General features: G+C 33.1%; 1 protein-coding gene across 1 annotated transcript in view; it reads right to left on the bottom strand.

Moving 5' to 3' along the window:
* Window positions 1–16,024: 16,024 nt before the first annotated feature.
* The window catches only part of LOC143238356 (phosphatidylinositol transfer protein alpha isoform-like), a 28,488-nt gene continuing 25,630 nt past the window's right edge, over window positions 16,025–18,882 (bottom strand). The window contains 1 exon segment of the mRNA XM_076478507.1: window positions 16,025–18,416. Coding sequence (XP_076334622.1) covers window positions 18,372–18,416 — 45 coding nt within the window. The 3' untranslated portion in view covers window positions 16,025–18,371.

Genomic DNA, 18,882 nt, shown 5'->3' on the forward strand with positions numbered 1-18,882 from the left:
ATTATGGTTGGAACTAACTGTTCAGCAGGATTATAACTTGATTAAAAAATTCACGAATGAAACGCAGTTCTTTTGTTTGTTTATCTGTTTGCTTTCAGAGCTATTAAGTAGTGTTTCATGGTAATGTACTTAGGACTTAGTAATGGTACGGTTAGGAAAGGTAATCTTATTTTATACAATGACTAGAACATAAATATAAATGAAAATTATGGCTAAAAAGTACTTCTGATTCTAGGTTTTTGGATACTTATATATATAATTGTATGTGAATTTTGATAAATATTCATGTAAGAAACTATTTGAGAACATTGGAATTTGGAATGTATGGAAGTGCAATTACATGAAATATTTACACATAACATCACATCTTCAGATGTTTATAACATCTGCCCAGCTTCCAAAAGTTGTGCTCTAAAAAACAGAGATTATAATTCAGGCTGCAATAAACCATAATATAAAGTCTTTGGATTAGTAGATTTCTCCTGTGTTTATTGTTTTCTATGATGATGACTTTAGATATTTTTTCAACCCATATATGGCCTTATAGTAATAATAGCTTAGCTTCAGATATTAATCGCTATCGAGAACAGTAAATGTATTTCAGAGTTTATTATTATACTTAGTCTGTACCAATCTGTTTGTTTTTCACTGCAGGTTCTATGGGCAAATGAACGTTGATCCAATTTGTCTTAGTTCTGTTAAATTATGCTTGATATTATGTGTCTTGTGACAGTGAGAGAGCTTAGGTTATCATCTCATACATTACAATGCTGAAACCTGTAGTATCTCTATTTGAAGACAACCACGAAAGCTGTAACTCAAGTTACTATCAGGCAGTCTGTTGCATACAACAACCACACGCGATCATGTTGTTTATATATTTACATATATATTTATTTATTAATACAGAGGTTGCATGTTGTATATTAAAACGATTTGGCAGCATCACCATGTCACTGCAGTCCCTTCTGACCCATCTGGTCATGCAGTGTCTGACACCGCACCAACTTTACAATAGTTCTGTAACGTAGTTCCCAATCAAGAAGACTCCATTCGAAGACCGTCATATCTATATTTCATCTAGTGTTTGAGGATTACAATTTCCCGGATACCATTTCAACAGTCTGATGACACAGAAATCCACAGGTGCTGTATCTGACGAGTTGGCTGGTACATTTTTCAGTGGAATTAGAAAAATAACTATTTCATTCTCTAGTTGCTAAATTATGGACGGCTAGAGCCCTCGTGTAGCTTTGCGCGAAGTTCAAAACAAAGAAACAATCCTTTGTTTTGAGTACCATTAAAGAAAAGGGATATCTCTATCCTGAAAATGTTAATACATAGCCTAAACATATTTTTATGATGTGAGTGTATGAATATTTTAAATTTGATAGTACTGTTACATACTTTTACCAAAAGCGTCACTCTACCCAAAAACGCGAAATAAAGTCAAAATGTAGTTCTGGTGGTACATGTAACTTGTTGATTTTCATAACTGAAGTTTGTTTTGATATAAACTACTCAATTCTCTGTGTAGTTAAAAACATGTGATGTGTTAAACATATATTATGGCATCACGCGTAAATTATTTCATGCATGCTGTATAGTTGCACAAGTAACTTGCACAAGCAGTGCTGTTGTTATGCAATAAGATAAAACTGGTCAGAATAACTAATGGTTCATATATAAATTAGAGTTGTGACTGTTAACAGGAGAAGATACAGTGTACCTCGGGAGTGAGGTTTTGCAGACATGAGTACTAGGACTTATTTTAATGCCAGTACTCAATATCATAATTTATTTAATCTGCTTTTCGTCAAACTCATATGCCTTTCATTGTTCTGACAGATAGCAACACATCATGACTCATAACCCACACAATCATTAAAATTTTTTCAAGTGAACAAATAAATGACCTAACGACAATATTTCTTGTTGGCAACATTGTCATGAGGAGAAGTTACTTAGTAGCTTTAACATTAACTACTATTAAACCAATCGGATGGTTTCATTCTGCAGTGTGACTTGTATGTTTGGTAACTGATGATAAATAAAATCAAACATCACACTTTAATGACTTATGCATTGTGATTGTTATCTACCCCTGATATTAGTACGTAAAATATCATTTTTCATTTAGAAGAATGGGAATAAAAAATATATAAAGATGTTTACAGTTATGAAAGTTTTAATTCATTTACCTATTTAATATATTTTTGATTTTTAAGACATTAAAATAACAGTTGTGTGTCTATTTTCTTACTTCTTTCAAACATACGGCCCGGCATGGCCAAGCGTGTTAAGGCGTGCGACTCGTAATCTGAGGGTCGCGGGTTCGCATCCCCGTCGTGCCAAACATGCTCGCCCTTTCAGCTGTGAGGGTGTTATAATATGACGGTCAATCCCACTATTCGTTGGTAGAAGAGCAGCCCAAGAATTGGCGGTGTGTGATGATGACTAGCTGCCTCCCCTCTAGTCTTACACTGCTAAATTAGGACGGCTAGCGCGGATAGCCCTCTAGTAGCTTTGTGCGTAATTCAAAACAAATTCAAGTAAACTATTTTATAAATTACAAACATGAACAAAATTATTTTTTTTGCGTACACATTATAATACGAATACATTTTTATTGGGAATCTCATCTCCGGTGTAATCTGATATGTTCGTTGATGTCAGTAAATGTCGTAAACAGATATGTATAATTCTACAATTATAAGTAGAAACTTTAATTGTTAACTCAGTTTCCAAATTATACTGTTAAATCTGTGTTACAAAATTTCCGCGAATTTTCTAAAATTATAAAAAAAAATTTCGGGTGTAATAATCAACAATACAAGTGTGTACGTAAACAATGATATATCGTTTATATTGCATAAGGTGGAGTTTCGAGAAACTCTCCTCAAAGTTAATCCGCTTACTGTAAACCCTTGATAAGTTATCAAAGGAGGTTCCAGACCAGATAGAAGACTCAATACTGTTTGTAAGTTTGTGAAACTTTTGTATATAAATCATTATTTATAATAACCGTTATTGCAATTGTGTTATTGAGCGTATATTAATACATATTTATATTAAAAAAGAAAACTGTTTATACATATCGACATTAATTTAACATCTAAATCTAAGTTATCATTTAAGTTTCAGTTTGAACTTATGATACGTAACATAATAAACTGGGGGCTCGTCCGGGATTTATATCAGAGACAAAATTCGAAATAAATAAAAATTAATTTTATATTTATCAATTCCTATAATACAGTAAAACCTGTCTAAGCCGGAAACTTCACATGGAGAAAACCTGTTCAAGCTAAAAATATCAACATTTTGCAGTATTATCATAAAATGTTTCTAGCAAAACGCTCTCTACATGGCGGAACCTGTGTAACGCAGACGGAAAACAATCTTTCACCTACCTCATCTATCAACAAGTAGGATTAGAACCTGAGTCAGGCGGAAAAAATGTTTTTGATTCGATATTAGTTTCTTATATAATTAATAATATTAATTAATAATAATTAATAATTTAAATTAAACAAAAGAATGAAACAAAAAATAGGTATATTTTAATTTTTCTAGATAATGCAACTTGTCACCCAAAAGTTCAACTTTGAAATGTTTGTTTAGTCTATCTACCTCCAGGTACAACATCAGTTCTAGAGCCACTAAATAATGGAATTATACAGTGTAAGTCCCCCAGTGGCACAATGGTACGTTTGCGGACTTATACACTAAAAACCGGGTTTCGATACCCGTGGTGGGCAGAGCACAGATAGCTCATTGTGTAGCTTTGCGCTTAATTCTAAACAAACAAAATATACAGTATATAAAATTGAAATACAGAAAACTAATGCTTCAGCATATTATTGCAAACATGGACGACTGTAAGAGAGCATCTGAAATGACCATGAAAATTGACTTGTTAGATGCAATTGCATTTTTAAGTCATTCAATAAAAAGCATAATAAAGTGCTTTTGAAACTGTGGATTTATTCTTGATAATGGCGGAGACTGTGTAGAAGTTGTTTGTTATGACGATTCTAGTAAATCCAAACTTTGATTGAAAAGATTGATGCAGATGATTCTGTGAATGCAGAAAGTTTTTTGAATGTTAAAAAGAATGTTTTAACAGAAACTAATGAAATTGATTTAAAATACATAATAGAATAACAAGATGGTAACAGTGTGAGAGATTCAGAAGATGAATAAAATGGAAAAGACAGTGAGGAAACAGAAATTCCTACTTCATTGCAAGTGTTAAGTTATATTAACACTATCAAACTGTATGCAAAAATGAAAGGAAAAATGAACTTCATGAAAAGGCCGTAGAATTGGTGTTCTGTTTTAACTGCATGAGAAAGCCCATTAAAATAACGAAACAGTTGAAACTGGACACCTTCTTCAAATAAATTTGATCAAGATTTTTTATACTTATGTATATTTTGAATGTATATTTTAGTTCTTATTCTAATAAATATAGCACAAACAGTATAATAACTTTATTCACAAATGTCTTACTTCCCTTGAATAAAGCAAGTATAACGTTCTGCTCAAAAAATTATATATAATTCACTGTGTCACTGTGTCGGTATTTGGGTATTGATATTGTTAAATACCCAGGAGGGTCAGGTACATTTGACCTCTTCCTCCCTCCCGAACGATTATAGCGTCTGTCTTTAGGGTTTTTTTTTTGGTTTTTTTAAGCTTTGGGCCAGAGTAAAAGTATAACATCATACTCAGGCCCATTTCAGGGCTCAGTCCATGCATGGACGAACAAGAAGTTTTTTTTTTCCTTTTATTATTTCTCTTGTGTTTTTTTCTTCTTTTTTATTTTTTGTATTTTCATATATATATATATATATTTGTATTTTTCTCCTTTTTCTCGATAGAGAGAATGCTACTACTACTTGTAGTAACACACACACGCACAAAAAAAGTAATAATAATTCAAAAAGAGAGGGAAAAAATGATTAAAAAAAGAAAATAATAATTATAATAATAAATAGAAACAAGGACTAAGTGTTTAGTGCATAGTGGCCAGCTTGTGTTACATTTCTTAAATATATGTTAAAAGGGGAGAGGTATTTAGGACCATTTACATCATGTACGTGATATCTGTCGAGATCACACATTAAGTCATTTTTTATGCCAATTCTTATTGAAATATTTTAGAGAATTATGCAAGAGTCTTTCAGATATTGTGTCTATGTTTGCATACTTGTGCATGAATGTGGTTGAGGTGCTACGTGGTACTTTATATGCTGAAGTTAGTACTGAATTTTGTATACGTTGAAGTTTCTGTACATGTGTGGGTGCTATGTTAATCCAGGCAGGTGATGCATATTCTATTGTTGGTCTAATGTACGTTTTGTAGATTTTAAGTATGTTGTCTGGTGATGTTCCTTGGATTTTACCTGAAAGACTTCTTGCATAGTTTTCTCTTTTCCAGATTCGTATCAGTACATTTTTAATATGTGGTAACCACGTTAATTTTGAATCATAGGTTAGACCTAGAAATTTAGCAGAAGTAGCAGTCAGTAAAAGTGATCCATTCATATAGAGTTTTGGTGGATCTTTTTTCAGTTTATTCAGTCTGCTGAATAATATGACTTGGGTTTTTGGAATATTGATTTTGATTCTGTATTTCTGGCAGTATTCTTCGATGTTATTTAGGACTGGTTGTAGGTTCGTTGCTGCTATTGACGGAGTGGGGGCACTTTTCCAGACTGCTACATCGTCAGCGAACTGTGATGCATAACCTAAATTTAGGTCCGACAGAGGCATATTACTCACGTACATGATAAATAATATAGAGCTAACAACCCCTCCCTGCGGGACTCCTGCTTCGGGTGAAAAGGACCCTGAGTGGGCCCCATTTACATTTACTTTACACATTCTGTTATCTAGGAAGTTGGACAGCCAGCGAATAGTTTCCTGGGGTAATGCCATTTCAAGTAATCTATGACGTAAGCCATTATGCCACACTGTGTCAAATGCTTTCTCAATGTCGAGAAAGCAAGCTACAGTGCATTCTTTTTTGTTGAAGCTGTCGGTAATTGATTCTGTAAGTCGAATCAGGTGGTCTGTAGTTTGGCGGTTTTTTCGAAATCCGTTTTGAATTTCTGGTAATTTTGAATTTTCTTCTAAGTAAACTGACAGACGATTACTAATTATCCTCTCTAATACTTTGCCAATACAACTGGTTAAGCTAATCGGGCGGTAGTTGTTTGGTTTATTCGCTGGCTTTCCTTCTTTCTGGAACATTAATATTATTGCTTCCTTCCAAGAAACGGGGATATATCCAGCTGATAGTGAGAGATTAAATAACGCTGTTAGGTGTTCATATAATCTCTGAGTGCCTTGTTTTAGGAGGATAGCTTGAATACCATCTTCTCCAGGGGCTTTGTTTTTTGTGTTGTTAATAGCAGTTACGACTTCTGTTACAGTGATATGTTTTATCAGTTGATGAGTGCTCCAGTCTTTTGTTTTTTCTTGGTGTGTAATATATGGTTATATATAATTAAGAAAACACATGTTCACTATTTAAGCCGTAAATTTTACACGGTCACGTGCGATTCCGCCTTAGACATGTTTTACTGTATTTGATCAGAAGAACTAAAAAAAAGGTATTATTGAAATACTAACCGATAATGAATTGTTGCCTGAGAAAATATTAGGGGAAAATTTTAGTGCAAAACTTTTGCGTATAGGTCGTTATTTGTAATAACCGTTATTGTAATTATACTATTAAATGTATATTAATATATATTTTTATTAAAAAATAAAATTTTGTGTCAATCATGTTGGCAGGTGTTATAAATTGGATACATATCGATATTTATTTAACTTCAAAAGGTAAATTATCATTTAACTCAGTTTCAGACTATTTGAAATTGTAATACATATACATACATGTAGGTGTTTAAAAATATCACACTAGATATTTACAGACTTTTTCAGAAAAGATTTTGTTGAAATTGGTGCAGATATAAAATGTTCATTATTTCCATATACATCGAACGAGAGACTCATATAGGCCAGCACATCCTTACGCTCCATAAGTTTCAACAAGTTTACGATTTCCCTTACTTTAGGTGTGTGTTCAGCACATCGTAATCACTCAGTGTAAACAAACAACGATTCTGAAAGTAACTTGGGAACCGGAAATAAAGAGTCTAATAAATGTGGTAAAGATGCTAACATGAAAACAGGCCATATCAGTGGCCATGAAATTATTTCCTTTTTTAATTACTTTTTCTTGCATGTATTTGTTATTTCCATCATATCCTGGTCAAACTGAGTCAAAATAGAACCAAAGTGACGCTTTAATTGTTAAAACTTTCTTGGTGGGAAATTACCAAACGCCTAATTCCCAACTGTCTTCACTAGGTAGAGTTGTTAAATATATGATTTATTATAATCCACACACTTTTGACCAGATGACACTTTGTAGAACTGCCTGTTGTGGAGACACAAGTGAAAATGACGACGTTTGGAAAGTTTTCCGCCTTTCATCTACAGGTCAGTGTGTGTTTCAATTATTTATTAGGTATTTAGGTTAAATTATTATTTCTTACCCCCGAAGGGGGACGGTCAGAAATACTTGTTTCTCTTCATCCCACATGCGGCTGAAGTTAGGTTAGCGCATAATTTGAAAATTATTAACTGAACTGAAGTAGTAGTAATAATTACCTTGATTTTCGTTGATAGGTTTATGGTCTCTGTGATGCGAGTCGGTCATAGCTGTGAAAAGTGCTCGGTAACCTGGAAAGCGTGTAATGAGCCAGACGAAAAGATTCAGCGACAATCTCAAAAATGAATGTAAGCGTAGTTGTGGTCATGATGGAACGAGCAGGGAGATGCAAAGCCAGCACGACGGCACAGGTAACATACATGACTGTAGTTCACGTGAATTTAGACTCTTAAAGATGGACCTCTTTTCAGGGCTGGGATCAACAGATCCAATGAAACAGAAATTTTGCTGTGGGGGGAAACGGGAGTACCCCGAGAAAACCCACTGTCACTGGTGGGGCACCGAATAAAAATGCTCTGACCATGCCCGGAAGCAAGCTGAAGGGAGGAAGATACAAGGATTAACAAATACTAATATAAATTAACTGGGGTACATACCAAACACCAAAGACTAGTGTTAGAAGAGACTGGACGAGTGTAGAGAGTCGGTGAGGCTAGGTTCAAGAGGAACGTCGTTGGTAGCGCTACATGGTGAGATCAATACCAGCCTTTTGTTGGAGAACCGTCTGAAGTTTCTAGGAGAATGTGTGGACGTTGTAACCGGTAGAGTTGGCTGGTTTTCTTGTTGAAGTTTACTAAAGGCTCTGGTGAGTTGCTTATTGTCTACTTCAGTCTGGATTGCTTGGTGATTGTTGGCAATATTGGTTTGAGTTTCGTCGTTTATTGTACGGAAATATTCGATAAAGGTTGAGACGTCGCACGCATTGATATTTAGAGTTGTAGTCTGACTGTTCTGTGATATTTTGCTTTAGAAGTCAGTTTAAGTACTTTTCCTTGTTAAGTGGTGGGTCGGTGAATGGCTTTGGTGAGTCGTCAATTGATGGAGTATTTTGTGGTTAACTGGTGGTTTGGGTGTCCTTGGCTTTATTGAGCGACGGTGAGGGCGTTCGGCACTGAAATGAAATATATAATAATAATATCCGTTGCGTAAAATGGTGTCGGCACTGTGCTTGGTAGTCATACAAACCCTCCAGACAACATAGACAATCAACAGTCAACCGCTAAGTCCAGAACTAGCCAGATAGAACACGAAAGCAGATTCATGCAATTCTACATTGACGCCACCAACTTCCACTGCCAGCAACACCTCAAGACTCACTAATCCACAGAAGACATGCGATAGCTCTTGCCAGATCTGCTAGCTTCACGTAATACAACCACCAGCCAAACTCAGACAATTCAAGTTACGACTACCGACAGCGTCAGTTCAAACAGAGAACCAGTTCACAAACACTCAGAAGTCACAAACTAAAATTACAAGAAGAAACAAACCATCCCAGACCGATGAAGAACAATACACCAAAGAAGAACATCCAGTCGACTCACCTCCACCCTCACGACTTTCCCCATCACCTCTGGGCATCAGATGTGAACGCAGTTCAACCTGAAGTTTCTCCCTGCTTTACAAGATCACAGCCCAGCAGTTTTCCAAGTCACCATCCAATTAGTTACTTCTACATTCTTGCTTTAAGCCACTTGTGTTCTATTTCAATATGTATCAATAACCTTGATTTTCTTTCCAGCTACTTCCGGGCACGGTCTAGGTAGATTATTCAGCGCCTGTCCTGTGAAAGTGGGTTTTCTCGGGGTACTCCCGTTTCCCCCTACACCTAAATCTCAGGCATTGGATCTTTATATCCCGGCCAAGGCAACTTCCTTGTCCAACCCCGAATCGTGCCGTTTGAGTTGATGTTTCGTCTCGTCTGCCTTTAGGCTTTTTTGAGTACGGGCTCCGGCTTGGCCTACGTCCCTTGTGCCGCCTTTGTCTCGCTCAGCGTTCTAACCTGACATTTTCATTCTGCCCGACTCACTTCACCACCTTAAACAAGCCAAATTAAAATACAGGAAAAACTCCAACGTAAAGTTAAATAATCTTCCATGAGCGGGTACGAAGAGGAACTACAACGTTCCTGAACACCCCTGTTGGGTAGAGGATTCCTCAGACTTCTCTCTCCCTAAACTAAACCCCTGCCAAGGTTTCGTTTCTTGTCTTCCAGAATTTTGTGTTTTCATGAGTCTTGTGCTATCTTTATGAGGAACAAAACAGTCTGTCGTTTCTTGACATACTCATCAACAAACAAGCAAGACAACCACAACTGTATACAGAAAACCCACCCATACGGACAAATACCTATACTTCCAGTCCTATCATCCAACCTCGATAAAACGTGTTATAATCCAATACCTAACCAAAAGAGCAGAAAACATTTGCAATAAGACATCCATCGACGTAGAACACCAAAAAAATCATAGAGAATTTTAAACAGAATGGTTACACCTCCTCTTTCATCAAAAACTTTTTGAAGAAGAACATGACAAAAATAAAAGATCAGAAATTCACGACCACTACCACCATTTACCTACCATATCTACAACATTTCAATGTAAAACTCAAACGCATAGTCAAGGAATTCAACATAGAAGTCCGGTGAAAATCATGCAATACCTTAAGGTCCATTCTGGTAAAAAACAAATACATGTTCACTGTCTAACCCGGAAAACCTGCTTAAGCCGGAAATTTTAGAAATTGTACTTGGTCTCGTGCGATTCCGCCTTAGGTTTTACTGTAGTTCTCACTGATAAACTTAACTTCAATAAGTGCTAATATTTCTTGTACATACGACACATCCAATATATTTTTCTTTGTCAAAACACAAGCTAATACATAATATTAACATACCTCTGTTAGAAGTTTAAAAAATACTATTACATAAATATAACCTTAATATTATGACTAGATTCATTTTCACGTTAAACACATATCATGAAAATTATGTAACGAACCCGCTTTAAATACAGTGTTAGATTGTTAAGTGTTAAATATGTGCTAAAACCTCCCTTACCATTAAAACTTGTGACCTTGAGAATATGCGCATCAGTGATAGAAACGTGTTGCGTATTATAAAGTTTTATTTCTTACTGTAAAAAGTTGTAACTAGAAATGAAAAAACAAAAACAACAAAAACTTATAATCACTAAGTAAACTCAAAGCAACATTAAAAGTGGTTAATGTTTCCACACTATTTGACTAATCTCGTATTCTTTAAATATTGTCTTTAGTTGTTTATCTACAATTTAAATTTATTCAATAGCTAACTGAATAGCTTAGTTTGAAGATCTACATCTATTTTAATTTAGCCCAGACCTGTAACTTCTAAATAAAGTACATTTTGTTTTATGACGTCAGTCCGCGTATTTTTTGAACAGACCTCACATATCTAAATACCACTTTGCTCCTGAAAGGTTATAGAGTTTTCATTTCTATCAAGACTTCTTGAACCAACGTGTTTTTTCTAACATCATATATGTAAATAACAGTATTAATACCAACTGAACATTTGAGCATTATGCCTCAAAGTTCAGAAATCGCAACACGCGGAAAATGTTTTACAATATTGTTGGTCTGCTCCACTTAGTATACTATAAGCCTTGAAAACAATAATTGTGATTAATGCTTATTAATGGGGAAAGAGCAGATAATTAACCGTGAACTTTATATATTTCGAACATTATAAACCGGTTAACTTCAGTGAATTAACTTCGGACATTGATATTTCTACGAGGATATTATGTATCTTCGTTGGTAATAACTCGTGTTTAAGCAGCGAGAGATGGCTTATCCGTTAAGTAAACTGTACGGATATCGACATAGAATTATTTTATTCATCTTGAACCGTCGATAAAATATTCAGTTCCAAACCAGCTATAAGGTTCAGTACTGTTTGTAAAACTTTTGTATATAAATCATTATTTGTAATAACTACTATTATAAATTGTGTTGTTGGTTGTACATTAAAATATACTTGTGTTAAAGAAAGATTACAGTGTGTTCCAGTCACTGTGCTGGTAAATGTCATAGATTTAATACATCTCGACATCTAATTAACTTCTAAATTAAATTTAAAATCTTACTCAGTTTCAGGCTGTTTGAAATTGTAATACGTAACATAATAAATTGGAGGCTCCTCCGGGATAAATTGTTACACTTAACATTACTTATTGTTATTAAAACTAGTCCTTTAAAACTTGCAGAAAGATGAACCTTGTTGTTTACAATTCCAACAACTCACAAATTATTTCCCAATGCACCTTTCTCTTAATTTGATTAATTAGTGGTGCAGTTGGAGTAGTCCAAAAATATACTGCAGTTTTAAGTAGCATAACAATTGCAGATCACATTGATTCTCCCAAAACATATTGAAATAGTTAATATCGTTTGAAGTTAGAATTCTTGAGTGGATACAAAAAAAGAGATGCCACAGCTTTGATCGTTGCATTTGCCACTTGAATATACAAATGTTTTAAACTAGAATTGGTGTCTTTTTATACCTTTGTTTTTGCTTGTGATGTACTTCTGTAATTCTCTGGTTTTATTGTTATAATCTTTCTTCATACTTCGTCTCCACCTGGGACAGAGGTATATCTACGGATTTACAAAGCAAATCAGAAGTTCGATTCCTCTCCGTGAATACAGCAGATAGCTATAAGGAAACACACATGCCCTCTTCATTTATGTCCCTTTTTACCTCTTATGAATTTTCTCTGAAAATTTTCTGTAAACTGTTCGATCTTGCCTTTGATCTAATTCATTTCCCTTTATAATTACTTTGTAAACCTCGTGTTTTGTTCTTGTCATTTCCCTTTCTTTTTTATCTTAGTTATTATTTAATTTACTACTAATTTTTCTTTTCTCCCCAATCTTCGTTTAATATTTGTTTCTTCCCATTAAACTTTTGTTGTTGCTTCAAGCACATTTTGAAGTTGAATCTTGGTTTTATTTTTTTTACCAAAATAACCACACTTCTGACACAAGTGTTTCAAAATTTATACTGCTAGGCGTGTACATTATTTTGGATTATTTAGTAAATAATAAAATGCACAGTTTAGTCCACTTAGTGATAATGAAATCTCTTTTCTACCACAAATTCTACAAATTAACTATTATTTACTTATAGGCCTAGCTTTACACTAAACGTTAATACAACTTCACTACTTTCTATCATCTGTTGTACACACAGTACGTTTTATTGTATTATCGAAACGCGAACTTATCGTTAGAAAACTGAATAAACTATCCAGTTGTTCTTGAATCGGTGTTGTTTCGCAAGACATTAGAAAAAAACGTGGTAATATAGAATAAACTGACACGTCTAAATGAAAACTTGTTCTAGTTGTGCGACGTTTCGAGCAGACACCCTTCATCACACAAAATAAACTAGAAAAGTTTTCATTTAAATTTTTACCTTCACTTCCAAGCATCAAATATTCTATATTTCTCCAGTCTGACAAAAGTTTTAATTAAGATGAGTCAACTTATGCTTTATCATTTATCCAAACTAGTTTAATAACAGAAAATAAAAACCAAGCTTAAGTTAAAAAAACCTACTTGGTAATCAATCAGTTAACATTTACTTTAACCTAACTCGCGTTTGACTCAAAATGCTTCCTAATCTTTTAAAGAGGTTCTGAGTTGTTATTAGTCTAATCTGTCACACTACCTGTAAAATCCCTCAGGCCAAACACAAATATAAATGTCTAAATTTAATAAAAATAACCTAAAATACTTTTAAATTCTAGTTAATTCTTGATTACCTGCCCTATCTTAATGACTGTTTTTATGAGCATTTATCATAATTATTAGTAGTATTATACATATATAACGAAACAACTTTTCATATCCTAAGATAGCCTTTCATTAATCATAAATTTACATAACTTCCGTCCAGGGTACCTCAGCTAGTCTGTCTAATATACGAGGGCGACGGTTTTCCAGCATCCATTTTAACTGTTCAATCACATAGAAATTCCTAGACAAAGCACGAAAATTGTCAGAGATATGTGACAGTTGAATTGAAACTATGATTGGAAGCCTTGTCTCAATGAACCCATACTTTGCTTGCCTTACTTCCGTATAAATCCAGAATTTCTTTATGGTACAAGGTGTTTATAATATTGTTAGGTAATAAACAGGGTTCATCTCGACTTTTGTATCCATCTCCTGATAATAACTTACTCCAGGTGCAACATTCACAAATGATAATGGATCCATTTCAACAACGTTGTGAATTAATTTTCACAAGGCTTGTTATTTATCAATTTACATGCGCGTACAGCTATACGAGGGCTACCTGCACTATCCGTCGCTAATTTAGCAGTATTATCTGTGCTCTAACCGCTGGTATCAAAACCCAGTTTCTATCATTTGAAGCCCACAGACATACCGATGTGCCGCTGTGAGCCGGTACCAATGCATATACATTTTGTTACATATTATTCTCAAAAACAGTAAATTTTTGGTGACATCACAATACCAATGCAACAGCAAAAAGAAAAACTGTAGTTCTGATGCACAAGTTCTTGTGCAACTTTATATTGGGTGTGGTTGTCAGGTAACGTATTTAAAGTTGCTTCAATATACAGTACTAACCAACTGTATTTTTAAGGCCTTTTTTAAAACTTCTGCACTAAAAACTGAAGATGTCAAAGGCAATTTAAGACGCTTTTAAGGTTTTCAAATAGCAGACCAAAAATCTTAATTATTAATTACAATTCCTTCTATCATCCACAAAACATTTTTAATTGACATCACAGCAATAATAAATTATTGGCTACAATAAATCAACTACTTACAGTTATCGTTATAATTATCGCATTTTGTCTTCTAAATATTTTTGTAAACTCATGCAAGATAGTAACTAAACAAGACAACGGAAATACACTTCAATCAAAAATAACACCACGAAGAATCCCATGGTTTATGAATTGTTATTTAACAGAATGTATTTTCTGGTAACGTTTTTTTTCCTCAACGGCATGGCAATAACTAACTACTCTGATGGTGAACTAGTTTTACTGTGTGGACGATATATCAACTCGCAACCTCCGTCAACAGATGTAAAAGTACTACAAGTTTTAGTTCCGAAATATTTTCATTTTTATAAATACACAAAGGTTTGAAATACAAATCTTAAAATATTTTAGGTCCATTAATTTTATAAACGACATGTGTATTTCCTTTTGTAAACGGTTTTATACTTAGTAAAGCATCGTTAATACCAGTTTTATTCTCAAATTGTTAATACGTAACGTACTCTTTTTGTCACCAAGTTTGTTTTTCAATTTCAAATCTCTGTAATGTCTACAAATAATGATCGCTATTGTTTGCCACTTTTCCGTATACTGATATTTTTGTTTTTTCTAACAAAGTTGACGAGGTTATATACGTGTGTGTGTACACACGCGCGCGCAAAACTTCTGTACGTTAATGAAGTTTTACACACAATTTGTTGTTAAATTATTCTATAACTTTTAATGACTCGATCACAAAACATGATAGATGCCACAAAGGTCTAGGTGTAGCAAGTGTTTGACGTATGTACATTATGAACCCCGAGATTCAAGTTCGTGTCCACTTTATTGCAACAGTGCATTTTGGGTTCACCCATGGGTGAGAGAAAGAGTTGGCAGTGTTCTTTTGATAACTAGTTGTCTTCCATCCAGCCTTTCTGTACACATTTAGATAATGCCGTTCCAAATAACCACTGTGTAACTTTGTATAAAAAATTTGAAATGAATCAAAGAGAAACTGTAAACACCTAGAACACAGTAAAACACCTAGAACATAGTTGCAATTTTTATTTAAAGTATGTAATTAGACTAGGGTACAAGATTTTAGTGACTATTGTTAGTAACTAAACCAGAGAACTGATTCTTATTGTGTTTAAAGTTAAACTGAACCACAGTGTTAGAGTTTAGTGTTTTAAATAACTGACTATATCAGAATATCAGGTCTTTTAAGAGTTTAAATATTGTAACTTTTTCCAATTATCTTGTCACATTGTTTCTATTTTTATGAAGAAATAATAATTTTAGTAAAAAAAGCTGGAATTGATCGACCCACTTGAGTTCTCCAGCTTAAAAGGAAGGATGTAACATGAGTAGACATGTTTTCACCCAAAGATAAAATGAGAATTATCATATGATTGTACTTTTTACCATTCTCAGCTTTATTCCGGTTACAAACTGTAAACAACTGAAATACTTCAAGTATTGGATAAGCATACAATAACAATGCTTACCCTTTTTTAAAATTAATTTCATGACTATTTCATTTATTATATGAACTTTTTCCGAGATTTCTGCTATGTGATTCTCCTCTTCCAAACAGTTTATCAACTATCAAACTGAATGTTGTATGTCACCTAACTTTAAAATTTCATTATCACTAACTGGAAAGCAATAACCATAGTATAAGTTGAAAAGAAAAAGTAACACATTTAATATTTGGCCAATTTTAATTTTTTTAAAACTGAAACCTACAGAAAATAAATTAATATTACAAACTAATGAATTATCATCCACTTATTATGTTATCAAATACAAACTGTATATAACTTTGTCTATGCTTGGAAAAATCTACCTTAATTAGATAGTTGATAAAATTTTTCAACATTTTAACTTCAGCAACAAGTTAGTAATCTTTAATTTCTGCCTTTTATTTTAAACTGATTAAATTAATTCTCATAAGGTGTTCATAAAACATACACTGCATACAATTCATTTATGCATGGTACAATCTCATACAAAAAAAACAGCAGACCTTAATGAGATCATTAATGAATCTTGTTTCCAATTTTATCTCCCTGTTTTAAGAATTAAACAAAGTTACTATTTCACTATGTTAACTCATTTTTTTACTTTAAGATTAACAATTACATTTTCATATTGTAACAGTGCAAAGCCTAGCTTGGATTAATTTATTTTCAAATATTTAAATAAAAAAGACTGTCATTTTACATTCCCAAAACTACCATAAAAACTAACCTTGGTCATGAATATTTCTGCTCTAATTTTTTGACAATTTATCTATTTTGTTTGTAAACCTGAAAATCCACATTGTCTAGGCCTAATTATGGTCAACATCTTATAGTATTTTCATTTCTGGTTTACAGAAGCAAACAAATGACATCCTATTTAAACTGAAGTGGGATAACTGTCCTAATATGTTTGTGGAGAAAAGGAAAATAATTAAACCTCACACTTTTCAGTGTGCAAGGGAGTGGTTCACTTGGAGAATTGTTTGAGAACAAACAATTACCTTTGAATACTGAGTGCTATTTTCAATATCTCATCAAATATTTAACAATTTCACAATTGTAAATTCATCTTCTTGAGCTATTGTATATGACAAAGTTGTTTAAAAATGTGAAATTTCATGTGACAAGACCAGAAACATCAAGGCCTACTACCTTCTGTTCAACTTCATGAAAGAAGCATAAACTTATTTACATTTAAATGAAAAAAAAATTCAGAAATTTAACAAAAGAAAAAGTTTTTTTGTTGTCTCAGGATTTTTGTCAAATATCAATAGTTTTTCAGCATCACCAGTAAACTCAATTTTAATTTCTAGTCTGACCTTCAGTAATTTTATAACTTTGCTAACCATATCCTATTGTTGAGCTAATGTGTTAGTGTTTACATCTTTACCATGCGCTTTTCACTGAATGTAAAATCACTGCCACATGCTTTCCACACATAGTATGCTATAATGTATTACAGTATAGATGAGGATTAAGAAAGCTTCACACACTTACCCTAAAAGACAAGATAAAATTTTAAGATATATTCAATATATCTGAGAGTGTTGATTTAGTTTTTGAACATATCCCCCACCCCATATTCTTTATGAAGTTTAAAACACCAACATGTTTAAAAACTTCCCAATACACTCATAGTCCTTACTGAATTTCCATAGAGGAAAAGTCTTTTTTTTAAAATATTAATTACCAGTGCAAAGTTATGTTCTAAATATTTTTTATTTGTTTTACATGAAAATTTAGGTATATTTTTCTTAAGTAATATAGTAGCCAACAATATGATTTTGAAACGAATGGTAATACCATGTTACAAAGTTGTATTGAAAAGATTATTGTACACACTGTGGCAACAACTTCTAAACTGAAGTCAGGATAATATTTTACATAAAACAAACCTCATGACTGGTTAATGCTTCTATTCACAGAAATATATCTGTAAAAATACATAGTCTAAATATAAACTAAATAGTGTCACATGCCAAAAACCATATCTATAAGTAATGTATTTAGCAATGTTTTGGGTTTTATTGAAAACAATGAAACTAAATCAATCTATAATGAAAACAACAGAGTATTGACTCTCCAAAGCTGCTGCAAAAATTAGCATTTAGATCATCACAGAAGTTGAAAGTAAGAGAAATTAATTTATCCCAACAATAGTAGCACATACAAAAGCAAAATCTCCAAAGCAAATTCCTAAAAATAGTCACATTGTTTTTGAGTAAATACATCCTTGTACTTTATACACATAAATTTCATTACAACAGTGTGTCTCAGCATTATTTCACAAGCCTCAAGGAATGTTGCTAGAGCTTTTGTACAATTGACCCAACAAATCACTATCAAGTAACAAAACAAAACATAATTGGTATAACTGATCTATTACACACTAGAAGTGGATTAGAAGAGGTTGATTTTTCTTAGCTTCAGAAACATCATCACAACAGTTTACACAGTGAAGAATTGAATCTACTAAAGTTTTGCTAACAGTGACAATACTGATGCTACTACACTGGTTTATAGGTTCTATTCATCTCCTTGTGTTCCTCGAACTGGTCCTTGGTTAATTTGCTGTTAAAAAAACAGTGTTACACTCACTGTATTGTCTTATGTAACTACCAAAGTACACACCTATTTGTTGTTTTTCAAAATACTTAGAAAAAGTCTGTAATGTTAGCACTGAACAATAAACATTAATAAATACACACTGAAAAAATTAAAAATAACAACATAATAACATGAAAAGAAAAGAATCTAACAAATAATAATTGTAAATACTTGTAATAATTAAATGTATTACAATTAACCATAATTATACAGTTAAAGTAAAAAATTAGGTGCAAGTATACTTTCATGGTAACTTGAGTTTGGTTCTTTCTTTAAACCTAATACCAAAATACACAAACCTTTACAAGTTTGACAACACTCACATACACAAGCATATACAAACACTATATGTGTATTTGTGTTTGGCATCAACTGATAAACTTGCTTCTGGCTAGAAGGAAAACATAGCATTTGCTTGAACCATCATCAA

The sequence above is a fragment of the Tachypleus tridentatus genome, chromosome 13 (assembly GCF_004210375.1).
Source record: "Tachypleus tridentatus isolate NWPU-2018 chromosome 13, ASM421037v1, whole genome shotgun sequence".
NCBI lineage: Eukaryota > Metazoa > Arthropoda > Merostomata > Xiphosura > Limulidae > Tachypleus > Tachypleus tridentatus.